Raw genomic sequence first — 24,579 nt, forward strand, 5'->3', positions numbered from 1 at the left:
AACTATAGAAAGCAATCAAACATGTTCAAACAAGATGACGACAACAAAGGAAAGATCAAAGGTCTTTGCTTCAATTGTGGGAAAGCCGGTCACTACAAACCGGATTGTCCATACCTTAAGAAAGAAAAGGAGAAGAACCAAAGCAAAGGTCATAACAAATCTAAAAGAGCTTACATAGCATGGGAAAGTGATTCATCTAGTGAAAGCTCATCAAGCGATGAAGAAGAATCAGCAAACCTATGTTTCATGGCTCATCAAAACAAGAAAAAGAAAGCTGTAAGTCATCTTAAACCTGAACTCGTAGATATGGTATCTCATTCTCAACTAAAACTTGCTTTTGAACAATTACATAGAGATGCAATTAAAGCTTTCAAACTTTTGGCCTCAAATAAGAAAATATTTTCATATCTTGAATCAAAAGTTGAGAAAACCGAAAAGGATATGGAAGCTTTAAAACAATCTATGCTAGACATTCAAAAGGACAAAGTTGAAATAGATCCTACATCATGGTTTGGTTGTGAGACATGTCACATTTGGCAAAAAGAAGTAAGAGATCTAAAAGCCAAGTTAGACAAGGCTCTACAACCAAAAGTGACTTTTGCGGTTGATCCAAACAAGTTCAAAAGATCGTATACTCCTTTATATAGCAAATACACTTTTGTACCAAAAGTATCAACTAGCAAAACTCCATATTCTCATCATATTACCTGTCATTATTGTTGCAAAAAGGGACATACCATTGAAAAATGCAAATTTAGGAGAATTTTAGTTCCTAAAGGAGTATTTCAATGGTTGCCTAAGTGCAACAATTTGTGTACTCACTGTCCAGGACCCAATGAAGATTGGGGACCTTCCACTCTAATTTAATTTTGCAGGAAAAGTGTCTTGACATCGCCGAAAGGTGGTGGTTCCTTGACAGCTGGTGCTCAAGACACATAAAGAAAGACATACCTCTCTTGGTATGTCATCTATAAAGACAGATTGAAGAACCATACTTGGCAGAGGAATGTAGGTGACCTGGCCATCACAAATGTATGAGATACATCACAAATACAGTTATCCCGAAAAACACATAGGACGCATTACTTGATGTGAAAATTGGCAAGTTGCATTGCAGAGAGAATTTAAACCTATTCTTAGCAGAATATTGTTTGGGACTATGTCCCGCATCCGGGAGAACATCAAGTAATCGATACTAGATGAGTTTTTCGCAAAAATCAAGCAAATCAAGCTGTGAAACATTCCATCAAAACAATTCATCATCAAAACTAAGGGCATGGCTCACTAACAAGAAGACTCCACACAATGATGACAAAACACCTACATATTGAGAAAGCGGTAACATGCACATTGTTCACTTCCAAAAATTTCATTGATTCTATAATATGCTATCAATTAACATGCTTATAGTGACTTTATGTATGTTTATTCATATATCTCGATTTAATATATGTATTCATCATTATCATTCATAACATATCATAATTTGGGCATACAAGCAAAGAACAAAGCAAAAATACATCATATAGAAACATTTCTAAGGCATTTTTCATCATCTAAGGGAACTTAGGTCGACCTACTCTGTTCTTGAGTCGACCTACAGAAGAATCTTCTTTTCAGAAACTGAAAAAGGCCCAGTTGCGTCGACCTACTCATAATTTAGGTCGACCTAAATTGGTCGGTTTTCATGTTACTTCTGTTAGGTCGACCCAGCCACACTTTAGGTCGACCTACTGCGTTAAGTTTTCCAAATTTGGGTCTGTTAGGTCGACTCGACCCATTCTCATTCATTCAAAACATTCCATTCTTGCATTCCCTCTCATTCTCATCACATTTGGTACGGCTAACCCTAGTTCCTCAAACTCAAAATTGTCCAAAAATCATCCCTCTCACACAAAGCATCTCCAACCATGCCTCCAAAATCAAGAAAAGGAAAGGAAATTGCTTCTAGTTCATCATCTCAACCGGTAAGTGCTCTTGTTCATCCTGATTGTAGAGAAAATTTTGAGAAGTGGCAGATGAAAAGAAAAATTGTTAAGCAATATACCTATGATCCAAATCTTGTCGAAAACATGCATATCCCTGATGTCGCTGCTTTGATTGAACATCAAAATATTCATCCCTTAGTGCAATGTGATACTCCGTACTGTGAAAATACCGTTAGGGCTTTCTATGCAGGATTTACAAAAGGGGATGGTTGCAATTTCCGTTTCAAAATGGGCTCTAGGTCGCATGTTGTTGACAAACGGGTTTGGATTAGTATTTTTGGTCTGAAAATTGTAGGTGATGAACTCTGTATGGTAGACGGGGATGTACCGGGAAACTATGACCATGAGGCCTACATGAAGACTATCCTCAAAGACCCTTCCGTATTTGACAGATCTAATGAAACAATAACAGCCGGTCATCTGAAGCGAGATCCTAGGCTCTTGAATTGGGTAATCTCAAGAGGAAGAAATTCCTTGGGGATACACTGCTCCACCTCCTCCTGATCAATCCAACATAGTGTCTATGCTTGAAGCTATGCAACTTCAACAACAGCAGAACTTTGAAACACAGCAACTTCAGTTCCAAACCATGCAGCAGCTTCAACAAGATAGGTATGATGAACAACAACGTCAATATCAATCGCTATATAGTTTGGTTCAAGACCACAAAAACGATTTTGAGACTTTTGCTTCCAACTCTACTCTAAGACAGAATCAGTTTGAGGAAACAGCATTGCATCGCCATGCTAATATAAGCCAAAGCTTCAACACTCTCAACATGTCTGTGCTGGATCTGTTGGAACAGGTTGAAGAAGATCGACCTCATACATTTCGAAGAGGAAGAGGAAGAAGGGGCAGGCGTTAGGACGCATTGTTTATCATATCATCATTTCATTGCATTTCATATCATTAAGCCTTTTGTTAAAAATGTTATATGATGTAGTACTCTTTGTTTTCTTTTATTAATCTCTTGGACTACTATGTATGTTGTTGGTTTTCCTTAAAACATGTTCAGTTCTTATGATTTCACCATTTACATGTTATCTATCTCTATGACTACCGGTATTCTTTATTTCTCTTGTTACTCTCCTACTCTGTTTCCTTGTTTCTCTTTTTTGATGTTGTCAAAGGGGGAGATAGATGCAAGAGATGCTGAGTGTACAGGGGAGCTTTGTGAGAGATTGCTTGGTTGAGAGACAGATGCTGGATGTACGGGGGAGCCTTGTTGAGTCTTCATCACTTACTACCAAAGCTTTTGACTATTGGTTTGCCATCATCAAAAAGGGGGAGTATGTGAATACAAGATTACACTCAAAGATGTTTTTGATTTATGGCAAACTCAAATGAGCATCCAAACAAAGCACATGATGATCTACTATGCATATAGGTCGACTCAACACAAGCTGAACAAGAAAAATGCAGAAAATCAGCAGTTAGGTCGACCTACTGTCAACCAAGGTCGACCTAAAATGAAGAAAAATACATATACTGCTGCTAGGTCGACCTACATAACAACTAGGTCGACCTAATCTAAGGAAATGTTCCCAGAACGCATCAGAAGAGGATTCTGGTCGACCTACTCCTTCAACAGGTCGACCTAACTGGGAGCAAACTTCAGCAAGCACTGCTAGGTCGACCTAACCTCTACAAGAGGTCGACCTAACTGATCAAGAAAGTCCAAAATTTCAGTTATTCTTGGTTCCAACTGTTATGCAATCATATATATTGTGCAAGGGTTAATTATTCACAACACCAACGACTGAAAGATACACAAACGCTTCTCATCTTCGTTCTTCATCATCTCCAACACAATTACACATAATCATTCTTGCGTTGCGGGTTAGTGATGAGTTCGATAACGTCCATGGAACGGAATTGAAGATTCCTAGTGGGTGAAGGTTTGTGGGGTTTGTTGGTGAATAAAATCTGCGGGTTTTGTCCTCCACGACGGGTGGTTCTTGGGGGTTTTTATCAAGAGGCGTTCATTGAGGATTCGGCTGAGTGTAACGATTGAGGAACGGGGAGTTCAAGGAATCAAGACACTGCAGAAGGGAATCAAAGTGAAGCTCTTGGATAACCTTGATCTTGCTCAAGATTAAGGGGGAAGAAGATTCAAAGGATCGACATAATTGGTTTATCGTTTATCGCTTTGTTATCTTCTTTGTATATACTACTTTCAACATTAATGAAAGATTACCCAATTTCAATTTGGAATTGGGGGCAGACGTAGTCGTAGCGAGGACGATCGACGAACTGCCTAAACAAATATCGTGTTCTTGTCGCTTTTACCTTTTCATTTACTTTCTGTTCATATTTGGTTATAATAGCAAATTGATCAACGATTCGAGTGTTAAGATTGTGAATTAAGTACTTACATAAACATCACAATCCACCACACATTGAATTACCTTCAATTTGATCATTATCACCAAGTGTTTGTATATTTGTTTCTATCACTCTTACTGCATTGCAAACATTGTCCATCATACAAAAAGTTAATCTGATTTTCAATAAGAGAAACGCTTTGATTCTGCAACATATACTCTTATCATTCAACTCAAGTCTTTGACTGGTTTTTTAAACATATATATAATCGTTTCGATAGTGGTTCGGAATAGACGCGAGTCGATTCAGAATCACTTCCGCTGAAAAGTCGTTTAAATCCGTAAAACTGTGAACGATCTATTCACCCCCCCTCTAGATCCTAAGGCCAGCGTCTAACACGTCCATCTCTGGAGCACAAACGAGATCATCTCACAACTAAGGTTATCTCTAACGCAAAGTCGCAAGAACATCCGTATTCTCGCGTCGGCGATCTCTCGCGCGCCACTCAAACACGAAAACATTAAGAACGGATACCCACAGTGATTGTTAGCTCTAAATCTATCTCTAGAGTTCAGAAACTAACAGATAATCATCCTAGATAAGGATTCAAGAAGTTTATCTCTAAAGCAACCCAAATCCCGAGCACAGAGCAAAAATCTAAGACAACTATCAACATAGATTTGTAAAGCAAGTTTTATATAACGTCATGATCAACAAATATACATGAGTTCAAGTAAATATACAAACAAAACCCAACCAAAGAGAAATACACAAAGAAGAAGAGAAATGAACCGAAAATCTCCCCGTTTGTCAGCTCCGTTCGACGCTCAATCCATCCCCGATCATCCAAATGCAACCTCCGAAGTTGTTTTCTAAGCTAATCTACCCTAAGAATGAAGGTTGATGGAGTTGGGAACAAATACCCCAAACTATAACCTAAAAATGTGATTTTTACCCCTATTTAACGAGCTGATATCTGTCATGGTCGCTCAGCGGAGGTACTCCCGCTTAGCGGCTGACAGCAAAAGTGAAATCTTGTTTTCGCCATAAGTTGAGAACCGTAACTCCGAATTGCGTCCGGTTCGAAGCGTTGGAAAGCTTATTCAATTCTCTATCCAATAATGAATGAATGGAAACCAAATTGATGATTTTTGTCATCCTTATTTTGAGTCTTTGGAAGTCCTCTTGATGGTGGCTAAGCGGGCTTTCACCAAAATTGCGAAATCGAAGCCGTGCCTTTGACACTTTATTCCTCAAGGCTCCAATAAGCATGAATACCTATAAAAACAAAGGAAAAACTATCAAATGGTATAAAAGTATATGAAAATACAACTATTCACAAAGTATACGTATTTATACACAAAACGGGGAATTACTCAAACGGTATTAACAAAAGTATCGATAAGTGCCACTATTTACATACTCAAAACATCGACATTTTGGCACTTATCATCCGCCTGAGCACATGACAAACTTGAATGAAGATTAGACATCCTCATATATCTTTTACAACCCGTATATGCAGGCGAAGGGAGCTTTAAAAGTGGGAGATAGGTTTCGTACCAAAGAAGACTGTGGGAGCTATAAAAAGTTTCACATAGAAAACTTTGTTGATTATACCGTAGCTCTCACTGATGTAACGAGATACGTCATTCTATGTCGTAACGTGCTCTGCATGTTCCTGCTAGAAGCATCTTACGGGAAGAGAAGTGATTCTTGGGAGATAAGTTCTATGAATCCACTCACACTTGCATTACTCCAATCAAATGCAGGATCACCGTAAACTAAACTCTTAAAGAATATTCCAAGAAATCTTTCCTCTTGTCAACAAGGATCCGTCATTAATAGTGAGCACAATAATCTTCCATATTGTTACCTGATACAATTGTACTCCCTCATACTGGAAGGCATGGATAACAAGGACTACGACTATTGAATGAGTATACTAAAATTGGAAGGATTCGTACAAAGAAATTCCACAATATTTGATGGCACTTAAGACATATACAGTAGGAACTGTTACAATTTTGGACACAATGCCGACATTTATGCGAGATAGAACTTGTTTTAGTGGAAATAGAATATTCCATAGACTATAATGAACTTATCAACCATGGATCAAAAGGATTTGCATTCTACAAACCTATTATTCAAATTGAGGGAACATGGTTGTACAGGAAATATAAAGGAACTTCACTCATGGCAGTGGCACAAGATGGCCACAATAATATCTTTCCAATTGCCTTCGATCCGGTTGAAGAGACTGGTGGTGGTTGGAGTTTCTTTCTCAAGAATCTATGAATATATGTTGCTCTGCAACGCAACCTCTATTTGATTTCAAATAGATGTGTATACATTGAGAGCGCATACAATAACCCTATTAATGGTTGGCAAGATCCTCCTTCTACGCATTTCTACTACATTAGATATATTGCACGAAAACTCTTGCGAGAGATCAAAGACAAAACTCTTCAAAAAAAAGTTGTGAACGCATGGTATACGTTAACTCAACCATCGTTCCAACACTACCACAAAGAGATCATATTATAAAATACAAACGTGTTAAAGTGGATCGATAATATTCTAGTGGAGAAGTGGGCTAGAGCATTTGGCAATGGTCAATGATGGATCGCCACATGACAACAAATATTGTAGAATCGATAAACTCTATCTTCAAAGACATTAGAAACCTACCCATAACCGCGTTGGTGAGAGCAACCTATTTTAAATTAGGGTTCAAAGTGGAGTTCAGTGTTACAATCTGGGTGGTTGTTTAGTGAAAGTTGTATGAAATTTATTAAGGAGGAAACTACCAAAGCTATTACACATGGGATTACAATCTTTGATAGTCATAGTCACACTTTTAATTTAAAGGAGACTATGGCCCATAATGTGGGGAGGCCACAGAGATACTATCGGGTCAAACTAAATAGAGGTTGGTGCGACTGTGAAAATTTTCAAGCCTTCCGTATGCTTTGCTCCCATGTCATTGCGGGATGTTCAAATGCTCGACATGACCCTTCCAAGCATTTATATGCCGTTTATAAAATCGTAAACGTATTCAATGTGTACTACAATAGCTTCTAGGTGGTAGAAAAAGAGGAATATTGATCTAATTATGAAGGGGGCATAGTTTGCCTCAATGAAAAATGTGAAAGAAGAAAAAAAGATCGCCCTAACATCACATGTATTAGAATCGAAATAGACTCAACTGACGATAAGATAATGTTGTATATGCCGTCGGCCAGGATACACAAAAACTTTGTCTAAATCTTGGAACAAACTCCATATCATAATTATTGTATGCACTCTTGATATGTAATTTATTTTTTGTAACCATGAAATTTCATATTGAACACAACTTTCGGTTACAACAAAACAACACAAACACGCCTAAAACAACACACAAAGAACAAATAAAAGGACTTAACACTGCAACATATCTAAGAGATTACAACTATCAAAACAATATCATCTGGTCCATACATCATAACACGGACATCACTGTGAGTTTTAACTGACTCCCACGCACATTATACTTCGTTATTCTCATTGACATTGTTGAACACCGAAACAAGCCTATCAATTCTTCTTATTTTTTCATTGTCTTTAATCTTTTTGTCTAACCGACACATCAAGCTCCTCTCAAGATGCTCGAAAGTCTGGGTGTTCCAAAGTCGGATCTTCATCGGAGGCTTGAGAATTGAAAAACAAACACGAACATCTCTTTTAGTAATCTTGTTAGAAAATTGAAGAAAAACTTTAGAATGAAATGAGAAGACATGTAAAAAATGGTGAAGAATGAAGGACCTATTTATAAAAATATAAAATACACATAGGCATCACACCCATTGACACCTTCTCATTGTCCAACAACATAGACGATAATAGAACAGGCGCATTGGTAGTGCATGCGCCATTGACAATAGCGCCTTAGTGTAATTTTTAATGCATGCGTCAATTGCTCTGACTCCTCTTCTTTGCTGCGATTTTTTTTTTTAAATATGAATACTTTAATATATTGTAGGGAAAGATGGTTATTGTAGTAAATTTTTTGAAAAATATGATTATTGTGATAAAAAATTCCTTCATCAAGTGTTAAAATAGAAAAGTAGAATGCAACACATTAAATTTCTTGATAAGTTTATAAAAGAAACGTTAAAATAGGAAATGTCATGTAAGTTTCTAAGTGCTTTTCGGCAAACATCAGGCCCTTCACTAGCAAACTTTTTTTGGAATTTTAAATGTAAGCTTCTCAAAAATTATGCTAGAAACAAAATAGGAAAATTATGTGAAATTAACTATTCCGACACTTTTTGTCTTTTCTCACAAGAAAACAAAAACAATGACACTGTCCCAATCATGAAGGAAACTTCTCATTATTTTTTTCACTATTCAACCTCAAACACAACATTATTAATAACAACAACATGCTATGAATGAATCAATTAAATGACATGTGAAAAACAAAAACAACAACATAAGATATAATCAAATTTCTCACTTAACCTTCTAAACTTTTTTTATGGCTTCCATTCAAGAACCAAAATTCCCTTTGAGACTTTTGGTTGACAAAGAAAAAAACCGTGTAGTTGTAGCAGAATCAAAAAGTGATCTAATAGACATTTTGTTTAGTTTTCTTACACTTCCATTAGGAACTATCATTAGGGTTATCTCCAATAATCAACATGACCACATACATGAAATTATTGATCAACCACAAGATGCATTTGGATGCATCCACAATCTTTACAAGAGTGTTGAAAATTTTAGTGATGGTGTTTTCTGGAACAATATTTGCAAGACAATGTTGCTTCGTCCGCGCAACCCTTGCGAGGCTATTTGCAAGAAGTTGAAGTTGAATTTAGATGATTCAGAATCCATTAGGTACTTCATGTGTGGAAGGTGTAATAAAAAGAGTGAATTGTTTTTGAGTACTTTTGTTGGTGCTAGTTGTTGCTCTTGTGGGAAATTGATGGACAAGGAAATGAAGTTGCATGGAGATTTTGGTGAAGAGGGTTTGGGTGATGGTGTTTTTGTTAAGAAGGGGAGTTTGTATTTGATTTTTGATGATTTGAAAGTGTTGCAAAACTCTCCTGGTAATTCTTTTCAAGAACTGCTCAAACTTGGTTACAAGAACTTGAATAAGTTTAAACAAATTTCATTGAATGTTGGCTTGAAAGAGGTAAAGTTTCTTTCATGAATTATTGTTCATTTCTTAGGTTAATCATATACTTTATAGCAATAGATACATTTGAACCAAAGTCTATATTTGACATGTGTCAGTGTCTGATACCAACTCGTATTAGTGTATGATACCGACCTATGTCATTACATTTTATTTATTTATTTTTTAAAAATAATTACAAGTGACAACGTGTCAGTGTTGATGTCCGATATATATTTTGTAGCAATCACACGTCTCAGTGTTTAATACCGACACGTCTTAGTATCTGATACTGATATATGTCATTACGTTTCATTTTATTAATTTTTTAATTACTGGTGTCGGCGTGTTAATGTCATCGTCCGACATGTATCTGTGACATATACTGTCATAAGTTACTATATTTAATTTATTTAGTTTTTCAAATTATTATTAATGTTGACGTGTTAGTGTTGGTATTGTGTCTGCTATTTGTGTCTGTGCCAATGTTATCGATAATATACTTATATGTTACTTTTAACATTTCAGATTTTGGATTTGCTAAAGCAATCATTAATCTCAAACTCTCCTCTCACGGACATATTTTTGGCAAATAAAGAATGTAAAAAGATGTACACATTCTCACCAAAACAAGGACCAAAAGTTGAAAAATGGACCAACATAAAACTTAAACTAATGGTGAGAAAATCAAAGAAGAAGATCCTATATGCTGAAGCTGAAGGAGATTTTATTGATTTTCTATTAAGTTTCCTCACAACACCAATTGGATCTATTCTAGAACAATTGAATGGAGATTTTTCTCTAGGAAGCATGCAAAATTTGCACAAAAGTGTGAAAGAGTTCAATCCATCATGGCTCATAAGACCTTTAGGTAATCCTTTACCAAATCCAAAAGTGGCTCCTCAATTTGGTTGTGAAAAGCAACCACTAGTAAATATTTATGAAGAAAAAACTCCAAGTTATTGGTATGGTAAAGGTGTGGTTAAAAATCATATATGTTATTCTAATGTGAATGGAGTGATTTCAAAGAAAAAAAGTGGTGTGAAAAATCCACAAGCAATGAAGCTTTTTGATCCAAGATCATCTTATGGTGGAATTGAATCTGGTTTGGGATTTGTGAAGAGGCCTTCACTTTTTGTTGTGTGGGATGATTTGCAAGTTACACCATTGGCTAATAGTTCAAGTATTTCATTTTTGCATAAGATGAATGTTTCATTAGATGATTTGGAGGAGCATGAAGTGAGCATTGGAGAAACTGAGGTAACAAACAATCATTATTATTTAAATTTATCTCTTATTTTATATTGCATTTGTGGTCGCGGATGCGGTTGTGGTTGTAGGTATTGTGATGGCTGTCATTGCGGCTGATGTGATGCAATTACTGCCATTGCGACATAAATTTTATTGAAAAAAGTTTGAAATAAATCTTCTATGATGCAATTGCAGCTGTTGCGACATGAATTTTGTTGAGAAAAGTTTGAAATAAATCGTAAAAAAACATTTTTAAAAAAAATTGAGTTTTGAGTTCTAATGTTTGAAATTTTACGAAAATAATTAAAAAAACTTGTGCAAAATTGTCTGATACAGTTTCTAGTGTGGAAGGATGTGTCGTTTTAAATTACACTATAATTGTGGTGAAATGTTGTAGACACTATTATATAGCAATGTTGTGTCTGTAATTGTAGTTGTGGACTGTAATTTAAAATAAGATTTTTATCTTATCATGAGAATGATTTTAATTATGTCTCATGATGTTAGGCATTGAACCTGTTGGGAGCTTCTTTGACTTCATCTAAAGAAGCTTTGACTGAAGGCTTGTTCCACATTCTCAAGAGGCCCAAAGAAGAAGATAGAGATTGAATTGATCAGTTTTTTTTTTTTTTTTAACTATGATGTTTATGTCCTAGAGACTAATGTATTAAATGTCTTCTTATATCAAACTAGAGAGGCTATATATTTAAATAAAATTAGTTAGAATTTGATAAAATTTACTTGTCTTTGATGATCATAGAATCTGAACAGTCCATATGATGCGATTGTGAAGTACGGTTGTCACAAACAAGAAATATAAAAATACTCGCACCAAATAAAAAGTATATGATTGTCGTCATTCTAATATAATTAATTATAAGTTTATTTATCAAGTATGTTATCTGCATGAATAATTTAAATTTTTGAATAATTTAAATTTTTGAATAATTTAAATTTAAGAATACTAAACTTAATCATAAATAAGTATTTTAAATTATTAAAACATAGATAATTCTGAAATTAATAATTAGTTAACAATTTTAAAATATATAATACAAAAAAATCACAACATGTTAATTAAAAATAAAATGGACCTAAATGTGCTAGAGTGATACTTTCAACTTAAAAAGGAAGAAAATTCTAAATTAAATAATATAAGAATTTTATAAGAAATTTTATTTTGGAATGAATTATCTTTTTCAAAACTAATTAGATAAATTATAAATTCAATAATAAAATTCATGAATTATCTTTTTCAAAACTATATTACTTCATACAGAAGTACTTTTTTCACCATAAAAGAAAGAAAGGCTAGATTAAGGAGATTGGGGAAATTTTGCAAAATCAGTATCGTCCCAACACCTAGCCTCCCAAATATGGAGATCGATTCGAATACTGTTATGCCATAACCTTAAGTTCTTGTTTTCTAATAATCCATGAGTAGTTTATATAAGCAGTCAACACCATCTATAATCACACATTAAGTAGGTAGGTTGATGCAAATAAGTGAATGATCATGTGCGTAATGAATAAATAGAATGGGAATGCGCCTTCTAAGTTTGATGACACTCACCCGGACATTTAGCCCAACGGTAGTTGAATTGTCAAAACTTCATGCTTAATGTCAAATATGAAAATCCAATGAAATGTAGATCATAATCACTAACAGGCTTACTTACCATGTGTGTGAAAAGATAATGGGCTTAATGTGATTGCACCATAATGAAAAAGGATGAAAACTGATAAGTGAATTAGCTTTTAACATAATGGCATGATTCATATTGGTTTGTATAGGAGGAAAACTTTTGATCGCGAAATGAGGAATTATGTTTTCACAATATCCTTGGTGTGATGTTAGTACCTATCGAGTCGATCATAGCCATATCAAATTTTACAGCCACATATGAGTACTTGATTGTTATGATTTCTTTAATTCTTGTTGAACTTTGCTACTGCATTTCATTGATCAATATGCTAGCTTACTTGCTTGAGGACAAGCAAGGGTTCAAGTGTAGGGGAGTTTGATAGCTTAGAAAAGTATCTCATTTCTGACTTGGTTCACATGCATATTTGAGTCATTTTTCTTTCCTTTTTATAGTTTTATTTTCGTACTTGGTATATGTTTCAGTTGTTTTGGTTACAGGAGTGTCTGTACGAAGAAATGGAGCAAAACAGCGAAAATGGAAGCAAAAATGCAATTGATATGACGCCCTCTCCCAGCATGACACTCGTCATGATGTGGCACAATGGATAGCGTCAACACTATAGACAAAACCAGATGAATTTGAGTGGTAGTTGGATGACGGGTAGGTCGTCACCCAAATGACGCCCGTCATCCCTCTCTGGCCTGTGACTAGATGGATATCAGAGCCATGACGCCCGTCATGGTCTGGCAGTTCAGGAAAATTTGGCACGTCTAGACTTGGCAAAAACCCTTCTCACAACTTTCCCCACTACCTCCTACACGTCTTGAGTCATTCCTATACGAATTTTAGCTATATAAATAGGGCTTTATAATTTAGAATTTTCATCCAAGTTTTGAGAATTCATTTTGTTGGTAGAAATTCAGTTTCTAATAAAAGTGTTTATTTTCTCACACTGAGAGATAAATGCAACTTAGACTAAGATTCTGCAAATTTCCTGTTTGTTGTTGGAGCGTTCGAATTGTAATCGTTCCGCCATAATTTTTTTCAGAATTGATTTCAAGTATTCCTCTGTATCAAAATTTGGAGTTTTTCTTATAATATACGTGTTTCAGTTTCTGCTATTTCCAGGTTTTCACTTTACTATTTTATTATATACTAAGTACTACTTGCTTGTGCCCTTATTATATTAATATAATTGGTATGTTTATAATGCTAGAATTAAATTCCATTTATTGTTTCTGTTCAATTTGTAACATGTCCGACTAATTTTCTAGAGCTCAGAATGTGAGGACTGTCGTATTGACGATGCTCGCAATTGAGTCGTAAAAATTATGATTAAATTGAGATTATTTTAGGTACTAATTTTAACCTGCTTTTAATTAGAATGCTTAATGCGAATATGTAACTTAGAGATATCGGTGCCGATTCAAAAGAACAGCATTGTATCTAACTTAGATAAAGATCATATTTTAATAGCGAAAACATCTTTTGATTAATTTGTAAAAATAATTATTTTCAAAAAGGGATTTTAAGAACATAAATGGACACACGAAAGCGAACGTTTATGCGATTAAAGTCCGATATTAGACAATGGGAAAACAGATAATACCTTTAAACTTATTTTTTTACCTTAAAGTAACTTTTCGAATAGCTAAAGGTAATTATTTTTCAAAAATAAAGTTTTGCATTTTAACAATGTTACACGTGAAAGCGGCAATATACATTTTTGGGTAAAACTCGATTCCGGCTATGCGAAAGCAAATGGTTCCTTTAAATTAATTATTTTCTTATGAAAAAACATTATCCCAATTTAGTTATAAAATAATATGACTTTGTGAGTACCGTTGGTCGATGAGAGCCGCATTCCGGTCTCTGTCTCTATATTAATTCTTAAAACTATTGTATTTTAGTTATTTTGCATCCCAAAACTATTGACGATAGCCTTAGATTTACATAGCAACAATAAATAATTATACGCTTGATAATTGATCTTTGTGGGTTCAACATTCTTTTATATTACTACGATATTTCCGTGCACTTGCGGATCTGTCTATCTCTATAAAATTAAAAGTTTTCGATTCTTTGTGTTGGGAAATAACCTCCAAAATTTCCCTCCTCCGTGAACTCAAAAAATAGGCACTAGCGAAAATGTGAAATATAAGCTTAAAGACACAAGGAAATTTTAGCATGGAAAACCTACTCAATATGAGAAAGGAAAAACCACGGGACCATTAGGCCTCTTAAACTTCCACTATAATGATAATGGGAATACAACAACTTCACCTTAGGTGTAACTCACTACAATATATCTCTCAATTTACAAGAAACACTCTCACAAATTGGCTCACTATTTCTCTCATAAAGAAACTCTCTATAAAAATCACTTTTCTCTCTTGAGCAAGGCTTTCTTTCTCTCTTGCTTCTTGTTGTTATTATCTTGTGTGTTGTGTTTAGAATGCTTTGCTTGTGGTCCTATTTATAGGAGAAGCAAGCGAAAGTTACCTTACATGCATTAAGACACTTGTCTTTTACCTTCCATGCAAAGCACCAAGTGTTCTTTGCAAAGCATGCACCATAACAAGTGTTCTTTGCAAAGCATGCACCACCATGTGTACACCATATACCTTGTTACTTGTCAGCACATGCAACCTTCCATTTTGTCAAATGTATGTTAGTCTTGTAGAACTGGTTGGACCCCACATTTCCCCTCCTCCAACCATAGGATAATGACCTTAATTAGTTTGGGGTTGCTGCCAATCCAACAACTTATTTGTAAAACTCTTTCTTCTCTTTAGGTAGAGGTTTTGTCACCGCGTCTGCCCCATTTGTATTGGTGTGAACTTTCTCTACTTACAACAATTTACTCTCTAACACATCACAAATCCAATGATACCTCACGTCAATGTGTTTTGACCTTGAATGATATGTCGAGTTCTTGTTGAGATGAATTGCGCTCTGACTATCGTAATAGAGAACACACCTTTATTGATTATGGCCAAACTCTTGCAGGAACTTCTTCATCCACATGATCTCCTTACAACTATCATTGATCGCGATGTATTCAGCTTCCGTGGTGCTCAAAGCAATGCACTTTTGTAATTGTGATTGCCATGAGATAACCCCTGGAAAAGTAATCAAATACCCGAAAGTAGATTTTCTTGAATCTACATCTTCTGCCATATCTGCATCTACATACCAAATGAGTAATTTCTTTTCACTACCAAAACACAAATATTGTTTGACAGTTCCTCTTAGATACCTCAATATCCATTTCACAGCATTCCAATGCTCATTTCCTAGATTCGACAAGAATCTACTCACAACTACTACAACATAAGCAATGCATGGTATTGTGCAAACCATTCCGTACATAAGGTTACACATAACTGAAGAATATGGAACCTTGCTCATTCCTTCTTTTTCTTCTTCATTGCTTGGACATTGTGCCTTACTGAGTTTTAGATGACCAGGTAGTGGTACATGCATATATTTACCATTATGCATGTTGAACCTCTCAAAGACTTTCTTGATATAATCTTCTTATGACATCCACAACATTTTTTGGGACAATCTCGAATGATCTTCATTCCAAGAATTTTCTTTACCGCGCCTAAATCTTTTATGGAGAAAGATTTGCTCAATGCCTTCTTCAGAGCAGTTATCTTTGTTTGGTTTTTTCCAACAATGAGCATTTCATCAACATACAACAAAAGTATGATGGATTCACCATTATTATATTTCTTCACAAACACACAATGGTCTTCAAATGTCTTTTCAAACTTATGTTGGCTCATGAAGGGTTCAAACTTCTGATACCATTTCCTCAAAGCTTGCTTTAACCCATATAGACTTTTCTTCAAGCGATACACAAGGTTTTTTCTGCCTGGTTCTACAAATCCTTCGAGTTTTTCCATGTATATTTCTTCTTCTAAATCTCCATGTAAGAATTTTATTTCAATATCAAGTTGCTCTATCTCCAAATCTAGCATTAAAGTTATACCAAGGATTGCTCTTATGGATATCATCTTCATCACTGGTGAGAATATATCATCAAAGTCTATTCCTTTCTTTTGATGGCAACCCTTCACGACAACTTGTGCTTTATATCTGGGGTTTGGGTTGTTCTCTTCAGCCTTGAGTTTGAACACCCACTAATTTTTCAAATCCATTCTTCCCTTTGGTAATATCGCCAAGTCATACGCCTGGTTCTCCTTCAATGACTGTAATTCTTCTTGCATGGCTTGCATCCATTTGTCCTTGTCATTTGTCTCAATGGCTTCTATGAAGCTTTGAGGTTCTCCTTCACCGTTGAGAGTGACATACTCGTCTGGGGAATATATTCTTAATGGTTGACTTACTCGCATGGATCTTCTTTCTTGAGGATCTTGGTCCCTCCGATCAATATCTATCATTTGCTTTTCCAGTATTTCCTGACCTTGTTCTATTTGGTCAGGTTGCTCCAAATAACTGGGTTGTAATGTCTAATCAAGTTCAATATCTTGTTGAGAAATCTCCCCCCCTGAGTTTTTGTACTACAATAATCTTTGGCTTCCTAGATTAAATATCATGGATTGTTTGATCTTCATAAAATGCCACATCTCTGCTTTAAACAATCTTCTTGTTTTCAGGATTCCATATTCTGAAGCCAAGTTCATCTCTTGGAGAACAAAGCTATATGCACTCATCTGTCTTAGCATCGAGTTATTCTATTTCATCTCTTGGAGAACAAAGCTATATGCACTTATTTGTCTTAGCATCGAGTTCTTCTATTTCATCTCTTGGAATAAGGACAAATGCCGTACATATGAATACTCTCAATTGACCGTAAGAGGCTTTCTTTCCATACCACACTTCATCCAGTATCTCTCCATTTAACAGTCTTGAAGGAGACAAGTTTATCAAATTAATTGTAGTTCTCACTGCTTCACCCCAAAATGGTTTGGGAAGTTTTACATGAGAAAGGATGCTTATAACTTTATATGCAATCGTTTTGTTCATCCTTTCCGCTATTCCTTTCATTTGGGGAGTCTTCGGAGGCGTCTTCTCATGTCTTATCCCATGAGCTTTAGAATATGCTTCAAATGGACCTAGGTATTCACCTCCATTATCACTTCTTAAGCATTTTAACTTTCTTTCAGATGCTCATTCTACAGAGGCGTGAAACTCCTTGGAAGTTTGTAGAACTTGGCCTTTCTTCTTCAATGGATACACCCACACCTTTCTGGAGTGATCATAACTGAAGGTAATAAAATATTGTATACCACCAAGAGACCTTTAAGATGTGGAGAAAAATTTGAGTGAATAAGATTTAGAATTTTCTTTCGTCTTCTTACATCATTTGATATTTAAAAAGATATTATGAGTTGTTTGCTGGCTAGACAGTACTCACAAGATTCAAGTGGTTGTCCCTTTATATTTGAAAGGTGATATTTAGCAAGAATCTCTAAACCTTTCTTGCTCATGTGGCCAAGTCGTTTGTGCCACAATTCTTTGATTGTGTCTTGAGAAACATTAGTCTCTCCCTTGTTTATCTTTCCCTTGATGAAATACAGAGAGCCTTCCTTTTTGCCACAAGTAATTGTCGTGCTCCCTTTGGTAAGCTTCCATGTACCACCATCGATCTGATTTATCATTCCCAGATCATTCAACTTTCCTACTGAGATAAGATTTAGACGCATTTCCGGTACATGTCTTACTTCCTTCAACACGAGCTTATTGCCATTCTTTATGATCATAGTCACTTCACCAATCCCAACGATCTTGCTTGTGACATGGATTCCCATCTTTCCCGTACCAAAATCTCCTCTTTGGTATGATGAGAATAATTCTTCATGAGGTGTAACGTGGAAAGATGCTCCTGTGTCAACTATCCAAGTGCAGTCATGGAATGCAACATTTAGATAATTGTCATCTCCAATAAGGAACATATTCTCGTCATTCGAGGCTACTGCAGTTGTGGTTCTATCTTCCTTATTCTTCTTTGGGTTTGTCCAATCTGGATAGACTGTTCCAGCATGTTGATATCTCTTCAAGAATCTGCACTCAGGTCTTTTGTGGCGTTGTTTGCCACAATAATAACAACTTAGTCTTGTTTCCTCCTGTCTTAACTCTTCATTTAGCAAGGAATCTGTAACATAATCCATGACAAGTTTTTTGTATGGAGCAGAGTTACTAAGAGTGACTACTAGAGTGTCCCAACTCTCAGGTAGAGAACTTATGAGTAATAAGGTTTGCAACTCATCATCTATCTTCATATCTGCTTTCGTCAATTGATTTATAATACCTTTGAAGGTATTCAAATGCTCAATCATGCTTTGGCCATCAGAGTACTCCAATTTCACCAGTCGTCTGACAAGGTGGACTTTGTTTCTCGACGTCTTCTTTTTAATCAAGGATTTAAGTTTGGTCCATAACCCATACGCATTGGTATAATTTGATACATGCTCGAATAGACTCATATCTATTTATTTTTTTATCATGGCAACTGCTTTTTGATTTTGGAGCTCCCACTCTTTGTCTTTCTTTTCCTCTAGCTTATCCTTTTGGGAAATTGGATCATGCAAATCTTTTCAATATAGGTGGTCTTCCATCATAGGCTTCCAATAAGTATAATTATCAGCAGTCAGCTTGAACATATCTCAATCATGACTGATAGAATCCTCTATCTTGAGAACACGGGAAAGAAGTTCCTTCAACTAGGGGAATTTATAAATAGTGCCGCACACTGGAAAAGTTACCGTAGTTTGTGAATAGTGCAAATAGGAAGTTCCCAAGAAAGAGAGGTAGGTCAATATTGACACACTTAAATACCAAGTCTTTCCTTAGCCCAAATTTACCAAGTATACTACGATTTAACTCCAACAATAATAATTCTTTTCTGATGTGGAAGATCAAACAATGTTGCAACCACAGAGCATACTGATAACTTTATTATGAGTACAACATCGTAGTATCCCAGCGCTCACACAATGCTCTGATACCACTATTGGGAAATAACATCCAAAATTTCCCTCCTCTATGAACTCAAGAAATAGGCACTAGCGGAAATGTGAAATATAAGCTTAAAGACACAAGGAAATTTTAGCATGGAAAATCTTCTCAATATGAAGAAGGAAAAACCACGGGACCCTTAGGCCTCCTAAACTTCCAATATAATGATAATGAGAATACAACAACTTTATCCTTAGGTGGAACTCACTACAATGTATCTCTCAATTTACAAGAAACACTCTCACAAATTGGCTCATTTTTTCTCTCACAAAGAAACTCTCTATAAAGATCATTTTTCTCTCTTGAGTAAGAATCTCTTTCTCTCTCGCTTCTTGTTGTTCTTCTCTTGTGTGTTGTGTTTTGAATGCTTTGCTTATGGTCCTATTTATAGGAAAAGCAAGTCAAAGGTACCTTACACGCATTAAGACATTTGTATTTTGCCTTCCAAACACCAAGTGTTCTTTACAAAACATGCACCATAACAAGTGTTCTCTGCAAAGCCTGCGTCACACCATGTATACACCATATAACTTATAATTACTTGTCATCACATACAACCTTACATTTTGTCAAATGTATATTGATCATATAGAAATGGTTAAACCCCACACTTTGAATCCATTTTCCATTTATTACCAAACTAAAATTACTCTTAGTCTCATTCCATATTTGATTAGTATATTTTTCACCATGTTATATGTAAAAAAGGGAAATGACTTTTTTTACTAGATCTATTATCAGTTAAGGAATGACTTTTTTTAAGTAATTAATTTCTTTTTCTCTATTTGATTAGTATTTTTATTTTTACACCATTTATATACTTAAAATATTTATTTCTTTTCTTATAAATTGAGAGATGTTCTACTCTCTTTTTCATTATCAAAACAAATTTAACACATACTACCAAAACAACAAAAATTTATAAGAGAAGAAGTATGGCAAAGTTTGAGATGAGAAAATTGATTTCAATTTTTCTTATGATGTTATTCGTTGTGGCACAATCAGAAAAACCGCTTCCACATTCATCAATTTCTAAAAATTCTATTGGTGGTGAAGTAGTTTGTGCTGGAAAATGTGCTTTTAAATGCAGACGTTTCATAAATAAAATGCCAATATATGCAGGTTGTGTTGCTGCATGTAACGTGTTGAAATGTCGGAAGATAGTTTCCCAAGTTGTTCAAAAATGTACAACTAATTGTTCTATTTTAAAGTCCAAGGGCAAAATTGGTAATTAACTTTTAACTTTTATATATTATATTATATAGTATTATTATCAAACTAATCATTTTTTTTATTGTGTTATTAACTAACTATATTTGACTATTGACAGATGCTGCCGCGGTTAATGACATCGTGAATTCATGCTTGAATGGTTGCGTTAAATAAATAATTTGTCACCTGTAATATCAATGTTCAAGAAAAAATTAAGGTGTTTAGAATATAAGAGTATTTTACACATATGATAAATAATATGATAGAGAGTATTTATTAATCATTAATTAAATATTTTATTTAGTGATTTTAATATATAATTAGTATTATATTCTAGAGGTTTCTTAAATCTTTGGGATTGTGTCATATGGATTGTATGATGTATTTAGATTTTAGAACTTTATATATTAAATGTAATGTGCTATTTTAACAATTCAATCAATGAAATCAAATGTTTATTATTATTATTATTATTATTATTATTATTATTATTATTATTATTATTATTATTATTATTATTATTATTATTATTATTATCATTATTATTATTTTGTTTAATTAGTTTTTTTTAATGATTTTCTTAGTTTAGCATTTTAGCTCTCTATCATAATATTTCATCATTATTCATATATATTGGAATAAAACTAATGGTTAATGGTTGATTAATAACAAATAACAAATATTTAATCACTATTCATATACATTGGAATGAAACTTATGTTTAATGGTTGATTAATAACAAATAAAAATTGGAATAAAAAGAATGAGAAGGATATTTATTTTTAAGTATTTTAAAACTTTTACAAAAAATTGAAAAATAAATATAATTATTTTCCTACTTGAAAATAACTTGAACAACGGGGAAACTACCTCCAAAACATAATTGATTTTAATAGTTATTCTAGTTATTGCAAAAGAGGAGTCAGTCTCTAACCAAAAATGAGACCTATGCCTTTAATGGGATATATACCTAAACTTGTGCGTAAGTATCCATTGGGTGTAGTAAGCTCTAGATGAACAATGTAAAATATTGCTAGAGCAATTAGCCATAATAGAATAAGTACTGAAACTTATTACATTATATCTCTCTCAGTAAAATAATTATCCTGAATTTGTGTTAGCTTAAAAACTTGTAGAGTATATGATAAGAAAGTAAAATTACTATTTTTTTCCTTAAAAATAAGTTTAAAAATTAACAACTGAAAAATTAATATGATATTAAATAATAAAAAAGGAATTTGATTTTTATTATTCACTGGATATTAACAACATGATGTGTGTGCGCGCGTGTTTGTGTGTGGGGATTGATGTGTGCGTGTGTGAGTGTGTAGGTGTACATGTGCGTGTGTGTGTGTGAACCAATTGTCTATAGCTATGAATCCTGAAAAAGAAGGAAGATGGATTTCATTTCACAATAGGAGAATGACAAGAAGGAGAAAGAAGAAAAAAAGAATATATAAAATGGACAACAAGACATTTGACCATTGCGTGGTGCAATTAGAGAAAGATAAATCTACACAGGTGGTTGTAGAAGGAATTCTGCTAGAGATTAAGTCTCAAGTTGTTAAACATGTGGATGAACCAAGTGGCACAAAAGCAAATGTTATTAACATAAAAGGTGAAGAGGAGGAGGCGATGCTAGAAACTCAATTAAATAATAAAAAAAGGTGGCATGGAACCAACAGAGGGGTAGATAGACCAGAGAGGAAACTTTGATAACTCTCTTAATGCAAATTTTGTGGATGTAACATAAATGGAGCATGAAGACGTGCCCCTAGAAAATATGCTATTGCTAGAGATTGTGCAAAAGGATATGGAGCTTTTGAGTAATTCTTGGAAAACATGGTAGACCAAGAATTTGAAGTTAGCTCATGATAAAAAAAAATTCCCACTACTACACAAAACACAAACAATGATGGTTGTGAAATACATATAGTGACGGTAGCACATCCGTTGTTAGATAGCGTGTGATTCTATGTATGCTGGTTGCTGATAAGTGTCAAATTGTAATTTTTTTTTGTATAGTTTTGCGGCACTTATCTTCTCTTTTTCCTAAATTTTGACAAGTTTTAGTGTATATTACACAAATACGTATACTTTGTGTTTTACCGAGTTTTTGATTCATTTATGTACCGACTAATAGTTTTTCATTCATTTTGTAGGTATTTGAGCATGTATGTAGCATTGAGTAATAAAGCTTCAAGGATGCAATTTTGGATCAATGAAAGAAGAAGAATTTGAAGAAAATACGAAGCTGCTTCTGGTGTGAGTCGCCCGGCGGAGCAATTGGCTCGTCGGGCGAGCGTGGAAAAAATTGGTCTTGCTTCTGCCTTGGACCGCCTCTTGGTCGTCGAGCGAAAGAATGAGGAGTCGCTGGGCGAAGCAACTCGTTCGTCGGGCGAAGGAAGATATGTTTGCCCACCTCTTGATGTGGCGCAGTTTGTGTGGCCAAATTAAAGTCGATCGTCGGGCAGAGCATTCGGATCGTCGGGCGAACGCGTCGGGACAGAACTTTGTATATATTTCATTTTATTTCATTTTAGGTTGGGTGTGGTTAGTTTTGGGGATTTTTGTGCTCCCATGTCAATTCAACTCATTTTTCTTTAGGATTAGCTTTAGATAACAACTTTGGGTATTGCATTCGGTGATTCGGAGATGGATTGCTCATCAACCGGTGCTGACAAACCTGAAGATTTGTGGTTTTATTTATCTTTCTCTCTATGTATTTCTCTAAGTTGGGTTTTGTATATATATTTACTTTGATCTCATGTATATTTGTTGATCATGGTGTTGTATAAAGCTTGCTTTACAAATCATTATTGATGTCTTCCTTTATCTTTTTGCTTTATGTTTGGATTTGGATTGTTATAGACATATTCCTCACAAATCTTGATTAGGGATGAATATCTATTAGTTCTAGACTCTAGAGATAGATTTTAGAGCTAATATTCGCCGTGGGTATCGAACTTTAATGCCTCTGTGTTGTTTTTGTTGGTTGATAGATCGTCGACGCGAGCAATACGGTTGTCTTCTGTGTTGTTTTGGTTGGCTGAGAGATCGTCGCCGAGATGATATACTAGTTCTCTCTACTTTGGGTTAGAAATGACTTAGGGTGTGAGCGGTGCTTGATGATATTGACGAGTATTGTAGGTTGAGTATAACTGGTCGATAAGTTTAAGTTTGTGATAAGTAGATTATATGCAACGCCTGATAAGTCTCTTCTTTCTAAAAAATGAATTCTTTTTGTGTTGATATTTTCTTTTCCGTTTTTATGCTTTAAACAATTCAATTCAAACTCATAACTTTGGAAACTGTTGAACGACAGTTCAATGCACTAGTCCTTGTGGAGACGATAAATTCCCGGATAAATATTTCCAAATATTTTGTTGCTTGTCGCTTTACCGCTTCAGCAAAATGGTGATGTTGTCGGGGATTGGTGTTTTATTGAACTTGCATCGCATTACTTTCTTTTGTTTTGAGTTTTGTATATATAGTACATATTGTATATTCTCACTTGTCTATATTTGTGTTTATGTTTAATATATTTGCACATGTTTTTTATACTTGTAAATTTGTTATATCATTGTTTGTTTCTTTTTACGTTTGCTTGTGTGTGGTTAGGAATAGCTGGACGAAAGTAACTTGGAGGAACATTCTTAAATAACAGGCATCGAGCTTACGACGTTAAACAAGCATGTTTATTCTTTTTAGTTTTTTTAGTTTAGGTAGTGTGATGCAATTATCTAAACAAATTTAGACCAGTTCTTAAATTTCAAATCTTCACTTTTAAATTTGTTTAGACAATTTCATCTGGTCATTAGTTTATTAATATTACTAGTTTGTGTGTTTGCCTTTAAGCTTGTTTTGAGTAGCTAGAGGAATTTGAGGTGATTTTTCATGTTGATCGTTTCAACTTGCGAGTGTATGGTAATGATTTTATCAAAGTTTTGTACACGTTCAAGGTATGTGTTTATCGCTTTCTAGACTATAGCATATTCAT

At 34.6% G+C, this 24,579-nt stretch overlaps 2 protein-coding genes across 2 annotated transcripts; both read left to right on the forward strand.

Moving 5' to 3' along the window:
• Positions 1–8,779: 8,779 nt before the first annotated feature.
• Positions 8,780–11,579, forward strand: LOC131606325 (uncharacterized). The gene is made up of 3 exons (XM_058878574.1): positions 8,780–9,498; positions 10,009–10,740; positions 11,239–11,579. Exons 1-3 carry the CDS (start codon positions 8,839–8,841, stop codon positions 11,338–11,340), a joined length of 1,494 nt encoding a protein of 497 aa, XP_058734557.1. The 5' UTR covers positions 8,780–8,838; the 3' UTR covers positions 11,341–11,579.
• Positions 11,580–20,256: 8,677 nt separating this feature from the next.
• Positions 20,257–21,052, forward strand: LOC131606326 (uncharacterized). The gene is made up of 2 exons (XM_058878575.1): positions 20,257–20,594; positions 20,698–21,052. The coding sequence occupies exons 1-2, from the start codon at positions 20,303–20,305 to the stop codon at positions 20,751–20,753; spliced, it is 348 nt and encodes a 115-aa protein (XP_058734558.1). The 5' UTR covers positions 20,257–20,302; the 3' UTR covers positions 20,754–21,052.
• The last annotated feature ends 3,527 nt before the right edge of the window (positions 21,053–24,579 follow it).

The sequence above is a fragment of the Vicia villosa genome, linkage group LG5 (assembly GCF_029867415.1).
Source record: "Vicia villosa cultivar HV-30 ecotype Madison, WI linkage group LG5, Vvil1.0, whole genome shotgun sequence".
NCBI lineage: Eukaryota > Viridiplantae > Streptophyta > Magnoliopsida > Fabales > Fabaceae > Vicia > Vicia villosa.

Excerpts from the sequence above, each read along its gene's own strand:
- LOC131606325 (XM_058878574.1), top strand. The coding sequence starts at position 8,839 with ATGGCTTCCATTCAAGAACCAAAATTCCCTTTGAGACTTTTGGTTGAC. Across the intron at positions 9,499-10,008 it reads TGAATGTTGGCTTGAAAGAG|ATTTTGGATTTGCTAAAGCA; the intron begins GTAAAGTTTCTT and ends TTAACATTTCAG. Across the intron at positions 10,741-11,238 it reads TGAGCATTGGAGAAACTGAG|GCATTGAACCTGTTGGGAGC; the intron begins GTAACAAACAAT and ends TCATGATGTTAG.
- LOC131606326 (XM_058878575.1), top strand. The coding sequence starts at position 20,303 with ATGGCAAAGTTTGAGATGAGAAAATTGATTTCAATTTTTCTTATGATG. Across the intron at positions 20,595-20,697 it reads AAAGTCCAAGGGCAAAATTG|ATGCTGCCGCGGTTAATGAC; the intron begins GTAATTAACTTT and ends GACTATTGACAG.